Source organism: Notechis scutatus, chromosome 8 (assembly GCF_049901735.1).
Source record: "Notechis scutatus isolate UNSWTSFEM ecotype Mainland chromosome 8, rNotScu1.2, whole genome shotgun sequence".
In the NCBI taxonomy this organism is placed as follows: Eukaryota; Metazoa; Chordata; class Lepidosauria; order Squamata; family Elapidae; genus Notechis; species Notechis scutatus.
The window spans coordinates 21265031-21281562 of record NC_142016.1 but is presented as its reverse complement, the minus strand read 5'-3'; the positions used below and the strand labels follow the sequence as shown (position 1 = coordinate 21281562).

The 16532-nt window shown below is 44.5% G+C and overlaps 1 protein-coding gene across 1 annotated transcript; it reads left to right on the top strand.

Annotated features, from left to right (window-relative positions):
* Positions 1-5620: 5620 nt before the first annotated feature.
* LOC113421179 (interferon-inducible GTPase 5-like) lies at positions 5621-14989 on the top strand. The gene is made up of 2 exons (XM_026681437.2): positions 5621-5825; positions 13391-14989. Exon 2 carries the CDS (start codon positions 13404-13406, stop codon positions 14622-14624), a length of 1221 nt encoding a protein of 406 aa, XP_026537222.2. The 5' UTR covers positions 5621-5825; positions 13391-13403; the 3' UTR covers positions 14625-14989.
* The last annotated feature ends 1543 nt before the right edge of the window (positions 14990-16532 follow it).

The window sequence follows — 16532 nt, the reverse complement described above, 5'->3', positions numbered from 1 at the left end:
CAGCCAACAATCTGGGTCCTCATTTTACCGACCTTGGAAGGGTGGAAGGCTGAGTAAGGATCGAACTGCTGGTAATTGGCAGAAATAGCCTGCAGTACTGTGTTTCTAACCACTTGCGCCACCAGTGGTTAGAATAGCAATAGCACCAGTCTTATAATAGCAATAGCATTTAGACTTATACTGTATATCGCTTCACAGTGTTTTACAGCCCTCTCTAAGCGATTGACAGAGTCAGCATATGGCCCCCAACAATCTGGGTCTCCATTTTACTTTGGGGGAGAGAAAGAAATACTTCTGCTGCTTTCCTTGCATGAAGCCAAAAGTCTCTCTCCCCCCCTGAGAATGGAGCTGGAGATGGTATCCTGCGATCCCAAATAATGATTGATCGGTAGGAAAATGGGGTGGGGAATTTTGGGGGGGATTTTCCCAGGGTCTCTGGTCCGCTGGATTTAAAATTATAAGTTTGATGGTCCCTGAGGTCCAAAAGGTTGGTGACCCTGATCTAGTCCAACCCCCCACCCAAGCAGGAGACCCTACACCATTTCTGAAAAATGGCAGTCCAGTCTCTTCCTGAAAGCCTCCAGTGATGAAGTTCCTACAACTTCTGAAGGCAATTTCTCTTCCATGGTTCTGACTGTCGGAAAATTTCTCATTATTATCAGGTTGAATCACTCCTTGATCTGTTTCTATCCGTTGCTTCTTGTCTGGCCTTCAAGTGCCTTAGGTGGCAATGACCAGCGGAGTAAAATCCACCTTCTACCTTTTTTTTTTTTACCTCTCACTAACTCTATTCTTCTACTCAAGGCCCATGGGCCGAATTTGGCCCACGCGGTGCTTAAATCTGGCCTGTGGGGGTGGCCTGGAAATATCAAAGGACCAGCCTGCAGTGCCTCTGGTGGCTAAAGCGGGCAGTGTGCATCCCCCCCCCCCTTGTTTTCACCCTTTATGGCAGTGATGGCTAACCTTTTTGGGCTCCTGTGCCAAAAATTGTCAGAAGTGACAAAATGGGCCTATAATTCAGTCTGAGAAGCCTTGCAGAGGCTTTTTCCAAGCCCCTAGGAGGCCGAAAAAGGCCCCAAACTAACTGGGGAAAAAAATCAGCTGTGAGGCGTGCACATGCGCAGTAAGACAAGTTTGCCTCTGCGTGCCACTTGTACCACGCGTGCCATAGGTTTACCATCACAGCTCTATGGCCTCCTGTAGCACTCTGCTGGCCAAAAACCGGCCAAAAATGCCCCCCCAAAAGAGCCCCAGAACAGGCCGGAAAACGGCCTAAAATGGCTCGGAAAACAGGCCAAAAGTAGCTGTGTAAAGGGGCCAAAAAAACCACTCCAGAAACGACCCACACAGCTCGTTTTTGGCCGGCAGAGTGCTGCAGGAGTCATCCATCCTCCCCTCTCCCCCCGGCCCGTGGAGGAGTACAATGCTGATTCGGCCCTCAAAGAAATCCCATTTTGACACCGCTGTTCTGCAGTATTGACTTTTGTTCCAAGGATGGAAACATCCAAGGGCCAAACTGCCTCATTCACACTGCTAAAAAAAGGGAGCAGCCGAAATTGGCAGCTGTTCTTTGGAAAAGCCAGCATCTGAGGCCCCGATTTGGCACGGGAGTCTCTCTTCTCCAAAAGGCTCTGCACTGGCTTCCTTGAAGCAAGGTCCTATTTACAACAGCAACATTTTGGGCCTGCTGGACATGATTTTACTCAAATCTTGCTCACATGTTTAAACGTATAAAGCCTGCATTGCCCAGAGCGTCCCAAAGACGTTGGCCGTTTAGAAAATGGCCAGTGTAGACCGGTGTCCTCAATTAACCCCTCTTGACCTTTTCAGTCTGTGGAAGCCGATCCCGGCTGGGGAAACTTTATAGCTCTCTGGAGAGATTCCCTCTCTTGTTCTTTCAACAGTGGCAAAAGCTTTCTTGAATATAGCAATAGCACTTAGACTTATATACCACTTTACAGCCCTCTCTAAGCGGTTTACAGAGTCACCCTATTGCCCCCAACAATCTGGGTCCTCATTTTACCCACCTCGAAAAGATGGAAGGCTCAGTCAAGCTTGAGCCGGTCAGGATCGAACTTCTGGCAGTGTGAGCAGAGTTAGCTTGCAATAGCAAACAACAGCAACAGCACGTAGACTTATATGCCGCTTCACAGGCTTTACAGCCCTCTCTAGGCAGTTTACAGAGTCATTCTATTGCCCCCAACAATCTGGGTCCTCATTTTTATCCACCTCAGAAAGATGGAAGGCTGAGTCAACCTTGAGCCTGGTGGGATTAGAATTGCCAAATTGCAGGCAACCGGCAGTCAGCAGAAGTAGCCTGCAGTACTGCACTCTAACCACTGCGCCACTGTGGCTCATAGGGTTTATTTACTCCCAAGAAAGGGAAGTTAGGACTGCATTTCAATTTTCCTTGTTTATTGTAAAGATATGCTCCGTTTTATTAAGGCACCAAGCTAGAAACCAGGAGATGGTGAGTTCTAGTCTCATTTTAAGCCATGAAAGCCAACTTGGGTGACTGTGGACCAGTCCCTCTCTCTCTCTCAGCCCAACCCACCTCACAGGGTTGTTGTGGGGAAAAAAAGGAAGTTTTATGTTTGTCACCTTGAGTTATTTATAAAAATAAAAAGGCAGGATCAAAATAAATATTCACCTGAGTCTTATACCCAAAACAAAGTTCTGAAGCTTTAAATAAGCCAACCCTGTCCCTTGAAATCACTGTTAGGTTGTAATAGGGATTTTGCTTGGGAAGTTTCTTTATGACAAAAATCAATAAAACCTGCTAAAATATATGCCCCCCCCCCCAATTGCAACTCTTGGGTGGTGCTTTGAACCCCATATTGTAAGTATTACGAAGTCCATCCTGCATGGCCCTCCTTTTTTACCAGTTCTGCCAGTCATTTTTTGAATTCAGGTGACTATATGGACAAACCAGCCTGACATAACTTAAAGGAGACAACCTAGTTGCACGCTCACTTCAGAATAATAACTCACTTTCAAAAATTGTGGTCTCAAAATTATAAAATGACAATGTCAACTGCATATAAAGAAAATTTATACTTTCAACCACTGGTTGAAAGTATAACGCAAATTTTAAGATAAAACTTGGAACATCTCGTATAAAATGATGGAATAAATAGTTCAGTCATGGATGATTAATAACTATAAATATATAAGCATATGTTAGTTCAAAAATGTGAAGATTGATATAAATTGTGAGTAAATGACTACAAAAGGATAGCACAAAAGATACGTAACCAACTAACACACTGTATGTATATAAAATGGAAGATGGTTTTATGTTTTTATGCTTTGTATGTGTATGTTTTTAAAAATAATAGTTTTTATAAAAAAATAACTCACTTTTGTATCGATTTAAAAAAACATTTTATTAAATAAATTGTTTAAAAACATTGAACATGGTGAAATTGTTTTGACATATCTTCTTGTCTTACATCTTATATGATATATATCTTATATACATATTGAAACTTTATACATTTAGTTTTCCTTCATTACATCATCAACCATCATCAGTTATAGCTTAATCACACGATCTTGGATATCCCTTCTACAAATCCTTTCTCTTTTTCATTTTGAATCCTTTCTTTCTGTTCCCACCAACGATAAAATTTGTTCCAAATTTTACAGTATTCTGACTCATTCTTGTTTTTCATTTCCAAAGTCAGTCTGTCCATTTCAGCACATGTCAAAATCTTATTTATCACCTCATTTTCACTAGGAATTTCTCTAGCCTTCCATTTCTGGGCAAACATCATTCTTGCCGTCTTGATAACATGGATTACTAAATACATCTCTTCTTTGCTGTATTTCTCTGATATAATTCCCAATAAAAAGAATGCTGGTTTATAACCTATTTTTAGTCCCATCATCTCTAGCCACTTCCAGATGCTCTTACAGAACTACTTTTTTACAAGACCACCATGTATGCACTTCCATTCCATTGTGTGCACTTCCAGCAATTTGGTGATTGATTTTTGTATCAGTTTTTGTATGCTTGGGCAGTGGGTTGGACTAGATGACCTACAAGATCCCTTCCAACTCTGTTAGTCATCTGACGTGCATCACACGCCTAGAAGACGCTCGCCTAGACTGGGAACAGCTAAGCCCTTTTGATCTGTCGCTCCCCGCGGGCCAGCCAATAGGAGTGCGAGGCTGCGTCCCGCCTCCCAGCGAACGTTGCGAACTTGCAGGCTTCCCCCCCCACTAGCGTCAGAAGCTGCTCGCCCCGCCCCCTTCGTTCTTGCGTGAGCGTTGCTTTGTAGCGCAAGCCTGGTAACCATAGAGACAGAAAGGGGCGAGCTCTTTGGGCCGCGGGCCTGGCCCGACCTTCTTCAACCTGGCGCCCTCCAAATCCATTTGAGTTATAATAAATAAAGGTGGCGTTCATTCATTCCGAAATAAGATTGCGCCCCCCTCTTCGCCGCCTCCTGTCTCGAGGCCGGCCCAATTGTGCGGGGGAGGGGGAGGTGGGTTTACTTTCAAGCAGCACTTTTCACGTGCAAACTCAACAGCCGCATTCCCACGAAGTTTGAACTCGGTTCCCTGATCCTGCATGTAAATCAGAGGTCCTCAAACTTGGCAACTTTAAGACTTGTGGACTTCAACTCCCAGAATCCTCCAGTCTGGAGAATTCTGGGAGTTGAAGTCCACGAGTCTTAAAGTTGCCAAGTTTGGGGACCCCTGAATGAACGAGCAAGGGACAAAAAAAAAAGCCTTCAAAAATTTGGGCAGACTTCTCAAAAATGGTTAAAACAATCAGTTTGGGGGGCATTCGTTTCAGCCTTTTTCATTTGTGGCAGGGATTTCCAAACTTGGCCACATTGAGACATGTGGACTTCAACTCCCAGAATTTCCTAGCCAGCATGGCTGGTTGAGGAATGATGGGAGTTGAAGTCCACAAAGTCTTAAAGTGGCCAAGTTTGGAGACCCCTCATTTATGGTGTCCTGGAAGACACCAATATCCACTGGGGTGCAAGTCTTGTGGAAGGGCGGTAACCCTAAGGAACCCCAAATTTCAAGGAAACCTCAATCACAGCCATTCTCCAAGTGAATTCCCCATTTCTTAGCCCAGCCCACAAGGCTCCTGTAGGAGAAAAATGAGTTTTTTGGGGAAGGCGGCCTGTAGACTTTTCATCCCCAAAAGATAGCGTACTTTTAAAATGCAACAAATGCATATAAAAATACAGATTGGGATGACATTAGAATAAGCAGATTTTTTTGGGGGTGGTGGTGGGGGGAGAATCTCCATAGACAGAATAAGCACACGTTTTGGGAGATTCTCCATAAACCAAGGCTCTTCAAACTTGGCAAGTTTAAGACTTGTGGACTTCAACTCCGAGAATTCCTGAGCTAACATGACTGGAGGAGGAATTCTGGGAGTTGAAGTCCATAAGTCTTAAAGCTGTCCAGTTTGAAGACCCCTGCCATAGACAGTTAGAATAAGCAGGTCTGCAACCTCCTCCCCCCCCACAACCCAAGGACGAAGAAATGGAGATTTACAATCGACTCCATTTAGGATGCCGCCCAAGGTTGCGCCCTTTGGGAAGCTCAGATTGCAACCCCCCCTTCCCGGCTCGGGCAGCAGCGGCTCCGCCTCCTGGAGGGCCAGTTTCTCTTTCTTTTCCCTTCCACTCGAGCGAAAGGTCTCTCGTCTCCAGCTTCGTTTCACCGGGGAGGGGAGAGAAAAATCCTCTTCGATCCAGAAAGAGAAGCGCGGGGCTCTCGGAGTCCTGGGATCGCGCGCATCTCCTTCCTTCACGGCTCCTGCAAGACCGAAGCCGGCTTGGAAAGGATCCTTTTGCGAGGTGATTGGTGGGCTTGGATTCTCCCTGCTGGGAAGATATTCATTATATAGAGAATATTATTCTTTATTGACTGAGTGTGATTAGATTACAGGAGTCTCCAACCTGGGCAACTTTAAGACTTGTGGACTTCAATTCCCAGAATTCCTCAGCTTTCGAGTAGTAGTGGTAGTGGTAGTGGTAGTGGTGGTGGTGGTGTAATATTCTGGTGGCTTGCCCTGTAGGTGTTGGTGAAGGTGATCTTAGAGATTCTTTGGTTGGGCTGCTTACTGATGATGGCTCTCTGGCAGTTTTTCGATTGGGGTATTAACCTTGGAGTTTAATCCATGGCTGATCTGGTTGCTGATTACTGGTGGAGAAGTTATTGGAGTCTTTTTCTCTTTTGAGCTGGTTGATGGTCTTTGTTGCACAGATTTTTGATGAAACTGCCAAAGAGCCACCAGTAAACAGCCATGCCATGGCCAAAGATACAGAACAATTAAAACTCGGACCACATGTTTTGTGAATAGTTCTTATCCCAGAGCTATAACTGCACTTAACAATGAACTTAAGGACCACCATCAGTGAGCTGTTGGACAGTATTACTTCGTCTGTTGTGTGGATGCTTGTGTGTTTTTAGGGGGCGGGGAATTTTGGTGGGTGGGTGGGAGTGTTTGGGGATTGTCATGTGCGTGCGCATGTTGCATCTGGGCTCTGGGTATTATGTGAATTTTGTTGTATGTATACTGTATATATATATGTACAATGACAATAAAGAATTAAATTCAGTAAACAGCCCAACCAAGGGGCCTCTAAGGCAGGGCAAGTCAACACTGCCCAACACTGACAGGGCAAGTCACCAGAATATAAACTGACAGCAAACCCCACTCCTTACTAGCCCTGATGATGTTACCTAGTTTGGGTCATGAAACGTCTGCAAGAAAACAAGCAAGCTCACAGAGCACCAAGGACCCTTCATTTCAGATAACAGATAATCAGAGTTGGAAGGGACCTTGTAGGTCATCTAGTCCAACCCCCCGCCCAAGCGGGAGACCCTACACCATTTCTGACAAAGAGCAGTCCAATCTCTTCTTGAAAGTCTCCAGTGATGACGCTCCCACAACTTCTTTAAGGCAACTTTTGTTCCATTGGTTGATTGTTCTCACTGTCAGAAAATTTCTCCTTATTTCCAGATTGAATCTCTCCTTGATCAGTTTCCATCCATTATTCCTTGTCTGGTCTACAGGTGCTTTGGAAAATAGTTTGACCTCTTCCTCCTCCCTGTGGCAGCCCCTCAAATATTGGAAGACCTCTATCCTGTCTCCCCTGGTCCTTCTCTTCACTAGAAGAGCCAGGCCCAGTTCCTGTAACCGTTCTTCATATGTTTTAGCTTCCAGTCCCTTAATCATCCTGGTTGCTCTTCTCCGCACTTTTTCTAGAGTCTCAACATCTTTTTTATAATGTGGTGACCAAAACTGGATGCAGTATTCCAGGTGTTTCAACCCAGAGGTACAAAATATCCTCCTTTAAAGAGACTCGTGGCCAGTTTTCATACTTTCATCCCCGTGATCAAACTTCGGATGTTTGGCAACCAGCATGCATTTACAATGTTGACGGTATCCTGGAGTCCTTAGGTTGTCATTTGCAATCTTTTTGTAGAGCTTCTGACAAGCAAAGGTAGGGGGGAGCCAGATTCACTTACCGACCATGAGATGCATTGAACAACTTGAGCAATTTGCTTAAAAGAAACGTGGCAAAAAAAAAAAAACTTGCAAAATGATGTGTGGCTCGCTTAACGGCTGCCTTGCTTAGCAGTGGAAATGTTAGGCTCCATTGTGGTCGCATTTGGAGAATAACCTGTAGATGTGTGTAACAAACGAGCATCATGTGCTTTCTCAGATAGGACAGGGTGGGCTGGAGTGGGTGAGTGCGGAGATGGTTGCTGATGATTTGCTGAGGATGATTTTTCAGTTCATGTTTTTAAGTTGTCGTTTGCAACGTTCTTCTTTTGCTGGGATTGGCGTGTTTGTTTGTTTTTGTGCGCCGTTGCTCTGGGTGGTTTGGGTTGTTTTTTCAGCGTAGAAAAAAGGAGCACAACCACTTCCTTCTCTTGTTGTTTTATTTAGGGAGACCGTGGGTTTGCCCTGTGAACAGGACTGTGGATTCTAAACCGAGTAGCCGTAGGAGGAAAATGTCTGTGGGTTTTAGGAACTGGTGGAATTCAAACGAAAGCAGCAGTCGCGTAAAGAAAAAGTAGGCAGAAATTGGCAGGCTTGGAGGCAAAACAAAAGTTCAATGAACAGAAATGCAATTTTACACAACCTTTATGTGGACCTTAGGATCAAATATAGCAGGGGTCTCCAACCTTTTGGACCTCAGGGACCACCAAACTCCTAATTTTAAATCCCGTGGACCAGAGACCCTGGGAAAATCCCTGAAATGTCTGCAGGAAAATTCCCCATCCCGTTTTCCTACCGATCGATCGTTCTTCATTTGAGATCTCAGGATATCATCTCCAGCTCCATTCTCGGGGGCAGGGGGAGAGACTTTTCATGCAAGGAAAGCAGCAGAAGTCTTTCTTTCTCTCCCCCAAACTCCGCCAGAAATGAGTCTTTGTGGGACCTGTCACACCGGCGCAGCCTCTTGGAGCAGGAGGCCTTGCAGGGTCCCAAAGACTCATTTCTGGCAGAGTTTGGGGGAGAGAAAGAAAGACTTTTGCTGCTTTCCTTGCATGCAGCCAAAAGCAGAAGAAAGAAGCAGTCCGGTGGCCAGGCCAGGCGCGTGGAGTGAGTGGGGCAAATCCCCCTCTGCCCTTTCCCCCTCCCCTCACTACCTCGTGTTGTTAGCAATGCAAGTGACACAAGCCTTGTGTTCCTGTGGGCCATGTGGCTGGCGCAGCCTTGTGTTCCCGCACAGCCTGGATTAATTGCTTTGGGGGTGACATTTCTCTGTGGACCACCAAAATTTTCTTGTGGACCACCAGTGGTCCTCGGCCCACTGGTTGGCGACCACTAAAATATAAGGTTGCGTTAGGAACAGATTTTTTTTTTTTAAAAAAAGAGTTAAATGAGGCAAATGTCAGCGTTCCCAAGTAATGCACCCATAGAAAGCAGAAAAATATAATAAAGAGGAGATTTATTTAATAATCCATGTGATCATGGCAGCAAGGTTAGCCTTTTCTCAAAAGTGGATAGATATTCCCGATAAAAGTGAAGTAATAAAAAGGATATGGACTTGCACTGAGATGGATAAATTAACTTTTGAAATGAAAGATAAAGATGAGACAGAATATTATAAAGTATGGGATAAATTTTATCAATGGTGGGAAAAAAGAAAGGATCTAGAATCAAAAGAAAATAGGGCTGGCAGAACGGATGATTAGAAATAGAAAATATTGCAGGAATGTATATAAAACATGTATTCTATGCCATAATATGTATGACAAACAGGATTGTCAGGATGATCACACCACGTCCAATGTTTTTAACAATTTATTCAATAAAACCTTTGAAAAAAGAAAGCAGAACTCTGAAGCAGGTAAGATTCCTTAAAAAACCGATTTATTGGATGCATCATATTGGCACAATTGGGTGAAAACTGAAAGTTCCCACGGTTTTCACCCAGTTAAAAGTGAAAGTTTCCCCTTCCCCGCAAGTCCTCCATCACATTTTATTTATTTATATTTAGTTTAATTTGTCAAGCATGTGTGAGAAAACAAGTATAAATATGAACCTAACGTATAAACATATAAGTATAAACATATAAGTATATACATAATAAAGGAGTATGGATAAATGGGAACAGTAGGATAGGGACGGTAGGCATGCACACCCCTTTACAGACCTCTTAGGAATGGAGCGAGGTCCACGGTAGACAGTTTAAGGTTAAAGTTTGGGGGTTTGAGGATGTAACAACAGAGTCAGGGAGTGAATTCCAGGCATTGACTGCTCTGTTGCTGAAGTCCTATTTTCTGCAACCGAGTTTGGAACGGTTTACTTTGAGTTTGTATTGATTGTTTGCCCGTGTGTTATTGTGGTTGAAGCTGAAGTTGTCGTTGACAGGTAGGACATTGAAGCAGACAATTTTGTGTACTAAGCTTAGGTCAAGACCGTAGGCGGCGTAGTTCTAGGTTGTCCAGGTCCAAAATTTCAAGCCTGGTGGCATAAGGTATTCTATTGCGAGCAGAGGAGTGGAGTTGTCCAATAGATGTGCTGGTTGGTTGCTTGGTTACTCTACTCCTCCCCCCTCCTCCATCCAGCCACCTATTGAAACATCCTTGGTTCCCACAGGAAAACCAGATACCTATTTTCCTCTCCCCCTTCCCCTCCAGTAGTAACCCTGAAGCTGTAAAGATGGCCTCAGCCAGGTTTGCTTCAGGGTTGACAGCGACCACACGAGTGCTTTGCTTAAAGGCCATCATAACTTGCGACCATATTGGGCAGGATGAAGCGTTTACTTGTTCACCTCATAACCTGCTTTTATTAAAAAATTTTTTTTGCATGACAATTGTTTAGTGAATGCAGCCATTGCTAAGCACCAGACATGCTCATTAAGCAAACCATTGGTTTGCTAGGAATGCAGTTTGGCCAAAAACCAGACTTTCAGCAAAACCATCATTAAACATGATCAGGTGACAACAGAAAGTTGCAGAGGGCTATAATAATGTAGGTGTGTTTCTGAGTGCTCAAGTTTGATCATGTGACTGGGGAGGTGGACTGACCTTCGGAACTTCAAATCCAGTTTATAAGTAGCAGCAAGGTAGGTCCATCAGAACTTTGACTATTTGCTAAATGACTGGTCGTAAGTCAAGGACTATACTTAAAAAAGAACTCAATAAAATACAATAAAATGAAGCCATCCTCCGCTTACAACAGTTCCTTTAGTGACCGTTCAAAGTTGCAACAGTGAGAAAAAGTTACAACTGTTTTTCACAGTTACAACCTTGTAGCATCTCCATGATCATGTGATCAAAATTGAGACGGTTGGCAGTTGGTTCATACTTATGACCATTGCTGTGTCCCAGGGTCATGGGATCCCCTTTTGTGACATCTGAAAAAGTCAATGGGGAAGCCAGATTCACTTAACAACTGGGTTACTAACTTATCAACTGCAGGGATTTGCTTAACGGTTGTGGCAAGTAAGGTCATAAAATGGGGCAAAACTCACCTCACAAATGTCTCACTCAACAGCATAAATTTTGGGCTCAATTGCTAAGTCGTAAGTCGAGAAGTATCTTTACTGAGATGGGATCATCACTTTGGCAATGGATCCCAATCTGATCTAGATAGGAAATTCTCTCCTGAACAGCTTGAATTGATTGCTTCACCTATTTATTAGCTTGAAGGAAGTAAGAGTTAGTGGGCTATCCATCCTAGCGGTTGAGGCACCAGGCTAGAAAGCAGGAGGCTGTGAGTTCAAATCCTGCCTTAGCCATGAAAGCCAGCTGAGTGATCTTGGGCCAGTCCCTTTCTCTCAGTCCAACTCAACTCACAGCATTGTTGTTGTGGGAAAAATAAGAGGAGAAGGTGTGTTGGAAAATATGTTTGTCACTTTGAGTTATTTGTAAGGTCTAGAGATGGTGCTTTCTAATCAGCAGTGCATGACTTAACCTGACCGGCAGAGGGAGCTGGTGCCCTTTCTACATTTTGCAAAAATATTGCATATATAGAAAGAAGAAATATAGATTATGCAGATTAATAGAGTTGGAAGGGACCTTGTAGGTCATCTAGTCCAACCCCCTGTCCAAGCAGGAGACCCTACACCATTTCTGACAGATGGCAGTCCAGTCTCTTCTTGAAAGTCTGCAGTGATGAAGCTCCCACAACTTCCAAAATATATTGCACATATAGAAAAACATATATATATTGCATATATATATATTGCATATATAGAAAGAAGAAATTTATTGCATATATAGAAAGAAGAAATATATTGCATATATAGAAAAGACATACCCTGCTCAAAAAAATAAAGGGAACACAAAAATAACACATTCTAGATCTGAATGAATTAAATATTCTTATTAAATACTTTGTTCATTACATAGTTGAATATGCTGACAACAAAATCACACAAAAATTATTAATGGAAATCAAATTTAGCAACCCATGGAGGTCTGGATTTGGAGTTACACTCAAAATTAAAGTGGAAAAAAACACTACAGGCTATCCAACTTTGATGTAATGTCCTTAAAACAAGTCAAAATGAGGCTCAGTAGTGTGTGTGGCCTCCACGTGCCTGTATGACCTCCCTACAACACCTGGGCATGCTCCTGATGAGGTGGAGGATGGTTTTCTGAGGGATCTCCCACACCTGGACTAAAGCATCCCCCAACTCCTGGACAGTCTGTAGTGCAACATGGCGTTGGTGAATGGAGCGAGACATGATGTCCCAGATGTGCTCAATTGGATTCAGGTCTGGGGAATGGGCAGGCCAGTCCATAGCATCAATGCCTTCCACAGCGTCTCCAGACCCTGTCACGTCTGTCACATGTGCTCAGTGTGAACCTGCTTTCATCTGTGAAGAGCACAGGGCACCAGTGGCGAATTTGCCAATCTTGGTGTTCTTTGGCAAATGCCAAATGTCCTGCACAGTGTTGGGCTGTAAGCACAACCCCCACCTGTGGACGTCGGACCCTCATACTACCCTCATGGAGTCTGTTTCTGACCATTTGAGCAGCCACATGCACATTTGTGGCCCGCTGGAGGTCATTTTGCAGGGCTCTGGCAGTGCTCCTCCTGTCCCTCCTTGCACAAAGGCGGAGGTAGCAGTCCTGATGCTGGGTTGTTGCCCTCCTACAGCCTCCTCCACGTCTCCTGATGTACTGGCCTGTCTCCTGGTAGCGCCTCCATGCTCTGGACACTACGCTGACAGACACAGCAAACCTTCTTGCCACAGCTCGCATTGATGTGCCATCCTGGATGAACTGCACTACCTGAGCCACTTGTGTGGGTTGTAGACTCCATCTCATGCTACCACTAGAGTGAAAGCACCGCCAGCATTCAAAAGTGACCAAACCATCAGCCAGAAAGCATAGGAACTGAGAAGTGGTCTGTGGTCACCACCTGCAGAACCACACCTTTATTGGGGATGTCTTGCTAACTGCCTATGCTTTCCACCTGTTGTCTATTCCATTTGCACAACAGCATGTGAAATTGATTGTCAATCAGTGTTGCTACCTAAGTGGACAGTTTGATTTCACAGAAGTGTGATTGACTTGGAGTTACCTTGTGTTGTTTAAGTGTTCCCTTTATTTTTTTGAGCAGTGTATATTGCATATATAGAAAGAAGAGCATTGTGTTAATCTAGTGGTGAAGATACTTTCCTCCCACTCAGAAGGTTGAGAGTTCAGTCCTAGGTAGCAACAGATATTTCTCTCCTAAGGTCCAAAGAAAAAAATAACTGCTGTGAACTCCATGTAGGTGTCAGGAAGGGCATGTGGCTAGTAAATGCTCAGCTCCGCCCAGTCACCCCGACTCTACCTTGAATAGGGACTACAGGGTGGTAAAAAGGGAGGGCTTTTTTTTAAAAAAAAAAAATGGCTTGTATAGAAAAAAAATTCATTTCTTTATTTTCTTCTATTCTTTCAGCTGAATTTCCACCATGGACATCCAGGAGATGGACCTCAGAGAGATGGCTTCTGTCATCCAGTCGAAAGTCGTTCTGGAGGTGTCTTCTCAAGTCCAGTCACTCCTGGATTCTCTAGAAACCACCACACTGGACATCGCAGTGACGGGCGAAGGTGGGGCTGGCAAGTCCACCTTCATCAACGCCATTTTGGGGGTCAGCGACGATGACATCCGGGCGGCCAAAACGGGTGTGGTTGAGACTACTCTCTCGGCCACTCCTTATCACCACCCTCATCTGCCCCGTGTTCGGCTTTGGGACCTGCCAGGCATTGGCACCCCTTCTTTCCAAGCCCAAAAATACCTGCAGCTGGTGAGATTTGAGAGGTACGATTTCTTCATCATCGTCACCTCCGAGCGTTTCCGAGAGAACCATGCCCAGCTGGCTCGGGCTGTGGCTGCCCTAGGCAAACGCTTCTATTTCGTCCGTTCCAAGGTAGACCAGGACCTGCGGGCTTCCCAACAACGAAGGCCCAGCTTTTTCCAGGAAGCCGAAGTGCTGCAGGAAATAGAGTCAGACTGCACCCGCCAGCTCAAGAAGGAAGGCCTAGAGATGCCCAAGGTCTTCTTGATCTCCAGCTTCCATTTGCACAGGTTCGATTTCCACCGCTTGCAGGAAACTCTGTCTGAAGAGCTGGAGGGTCACAAGAGACACACCCTGCTGCTTTCCTTCCCCTCCGTCACGGCCGCAGCTGTGCAAAAGAAGAAGAGTTCGCTGCGCCAGCACATCTGGAAGAAGGCGCTGCTGGCGTGTATCATTTCAGCCCTGCCTGGCCACCCGTTCCACCTCAACCTCCCCATGCTCACGGGGACACTCAAGAACTACCGGCAGCATTTCGGCTTGGACGATGCCTCTTTGGAGGCCTTGGCCGCCACGGTCTCAAAACCCTCTCACGAGTTGAAGAACCAGGTGCGCTCAACCTTCGCGAGAGACTTCCCGGAGGATGCCATCCGGGCGGTTTTGCAACAAGCTGCACTCTGCCAGCAAGTGGCGGCCACGGTGCTGAAGAGCCAAGTGCCCGTTTTCAACAACTTGGTCGCCGGGGCTGTCTCGTTTGTGGCCGCCTATTATTTGCTTCACACGGCTCTGGATAGCTTCGCAGAAGATGCGCGGAGGGTCCTGGAAAGAGCCTATGGCTTGGAGACGGAAGTCGAGGGCTCCTTGGGCTATCCTTCACCGGGTTTCATCTGTCAATGATCAAGAACACCAGCCAAAATTGCTTGGAGATGACCAAATGTGTGTGTGTGTGTGGGGGGGTTTTCCCCACCTCTTTTCTGCATTGTGTTGCTTCTTGTTTTCTTCCAATTGGTCAAACTGGCCAGGAGAACCTAGCCAGGTCTGCCCCTATCCTATGAAGATAACCCCTCTCCCTCCACCCCAAAGGTTATTGAGGTAGGTCTTCACAAGGTGAGACTGCACAAACTGGGAAGATTCTTTGCATTTCTTTAGATGAAGCAGATTTGACAATTGGGAGAAGTTTTACTGTTTTTCATACAATAAATGGGTTCTTGGAATCCTTTATACAGCGGCAACCTTTTGAAATGATAAACGCTTTTGATGCCTCAGTGGGTCATTCATTTATTTTATGTGTAGACCATTCTTAATGATCCTTGCCTCCTTGCCTGATTTCAGTATAACGGTAATAAAAAAAACACCCATGCCGGAGTTACTAAAACAAGCAAGCCATCCTTTGAGGAAAGGCATTCACACAATTGCTTGAAATTTGCACGAATGGCTTAAAAGTAAAACACCGTGGAGTATGTGATGACACAGGGCGTGGCACAAAGGCAACACAGTCAGATAATCAATGAGAGTCCTTTTATTAGCTCCAACTTTGCCCCCAGTGTCCAGGTTACCTTCTGGCTGGAGAAAAACTCTCCCAGGAACAGCCTCTTACTGCAGGGAATCAAGTCCAAAACATGGTCAACACAAACTAACTATAAATCCAATCAAGCCAAACTGAGGTAATTAGCTTGGCAGGGTAGGAGCAAGAATTCCAGATGTGAAGGCATGGCAAAACTCACACGGTTGGGAAGACGCCAGGAACACAGATAACCAAAGACCACATAGGATAAAGTCAGGTTTGCTCCCAGCAACTGCAGATGAATTTTACAGTTATTTTATTAAGTTCTTCAAAACATTTTTTGTGTACTTTGATTGGGATCGTCTGAAATATGTAGAGGAATTTTGAAAGAATATTCATTTTAATAGCAGCGATCCTGCCTAATAATGAAAGTTGCAGCTTGCCCCATGTTTCTAAATCCTTCTTTACCTGTTGCATTAATTTATCATAATTATTTTCCTTAAGTGTCTTACAATGTGCTGTCATAGGTTAACAACTCTTAATGCCTTTTTGGCTATGTAGTTACAGTGGGCTCTAGCACTTAGATCATTTGAGATGAGTACTCCAAGGTCCTTGACAAAGTTTTTGTCATCAACAATGTCTTGACTATTCAGCTTGTATTTTATTTTTGATTTTTTTTTTTTGCCAATATGTAAGACAGAGCATTTATTTGTTGAGATTTGAAGTTGCCATTTGTTTGACCATTCTGACACATAGTCGAGGTCTTTTTGAAGGGTATCAGCATTGTCAGTGGTGTTGAATAGCTTTACATCGTCAGCGAAAAGAACACATTTGCTCTTAATATAATCACAGAGGTCATTAATATAGAGTATGAAGAGAGTTGGTCCTAGAACACTGCCTTGGGGGACACCACTGTTGACAGGTACAGGATTTGATAGGATGCTCCCAATTTTGACCATTTGTTGCCTGTTAGACAGGAATGCTTCTATCCAGTTATGCAGGTATCCAGAGATACCATAAGACCTTAGTTTTAGGAGTAGTTTGTCGTGTACCACTGAATCAAAGGCTTTACAGAAGTCTATGTAAATTGCGTCAATTGCTTTGCCCTGATCAAGTTGTGTAGTCCATATGTTTTTACAGTGCAAGAGTTGGAGGTTACAGGACAGTTTCCTTCTGAAACCAAACTGTTTATTAGAGAGTAGGTTGTTTGTCTCTAAGTGGAGGATAATGGATTGGTTAATAATTGATTCCATGACTTTACAGGTGACACAGCATAAAGAGATTGGTCTGTAATTTTCAAC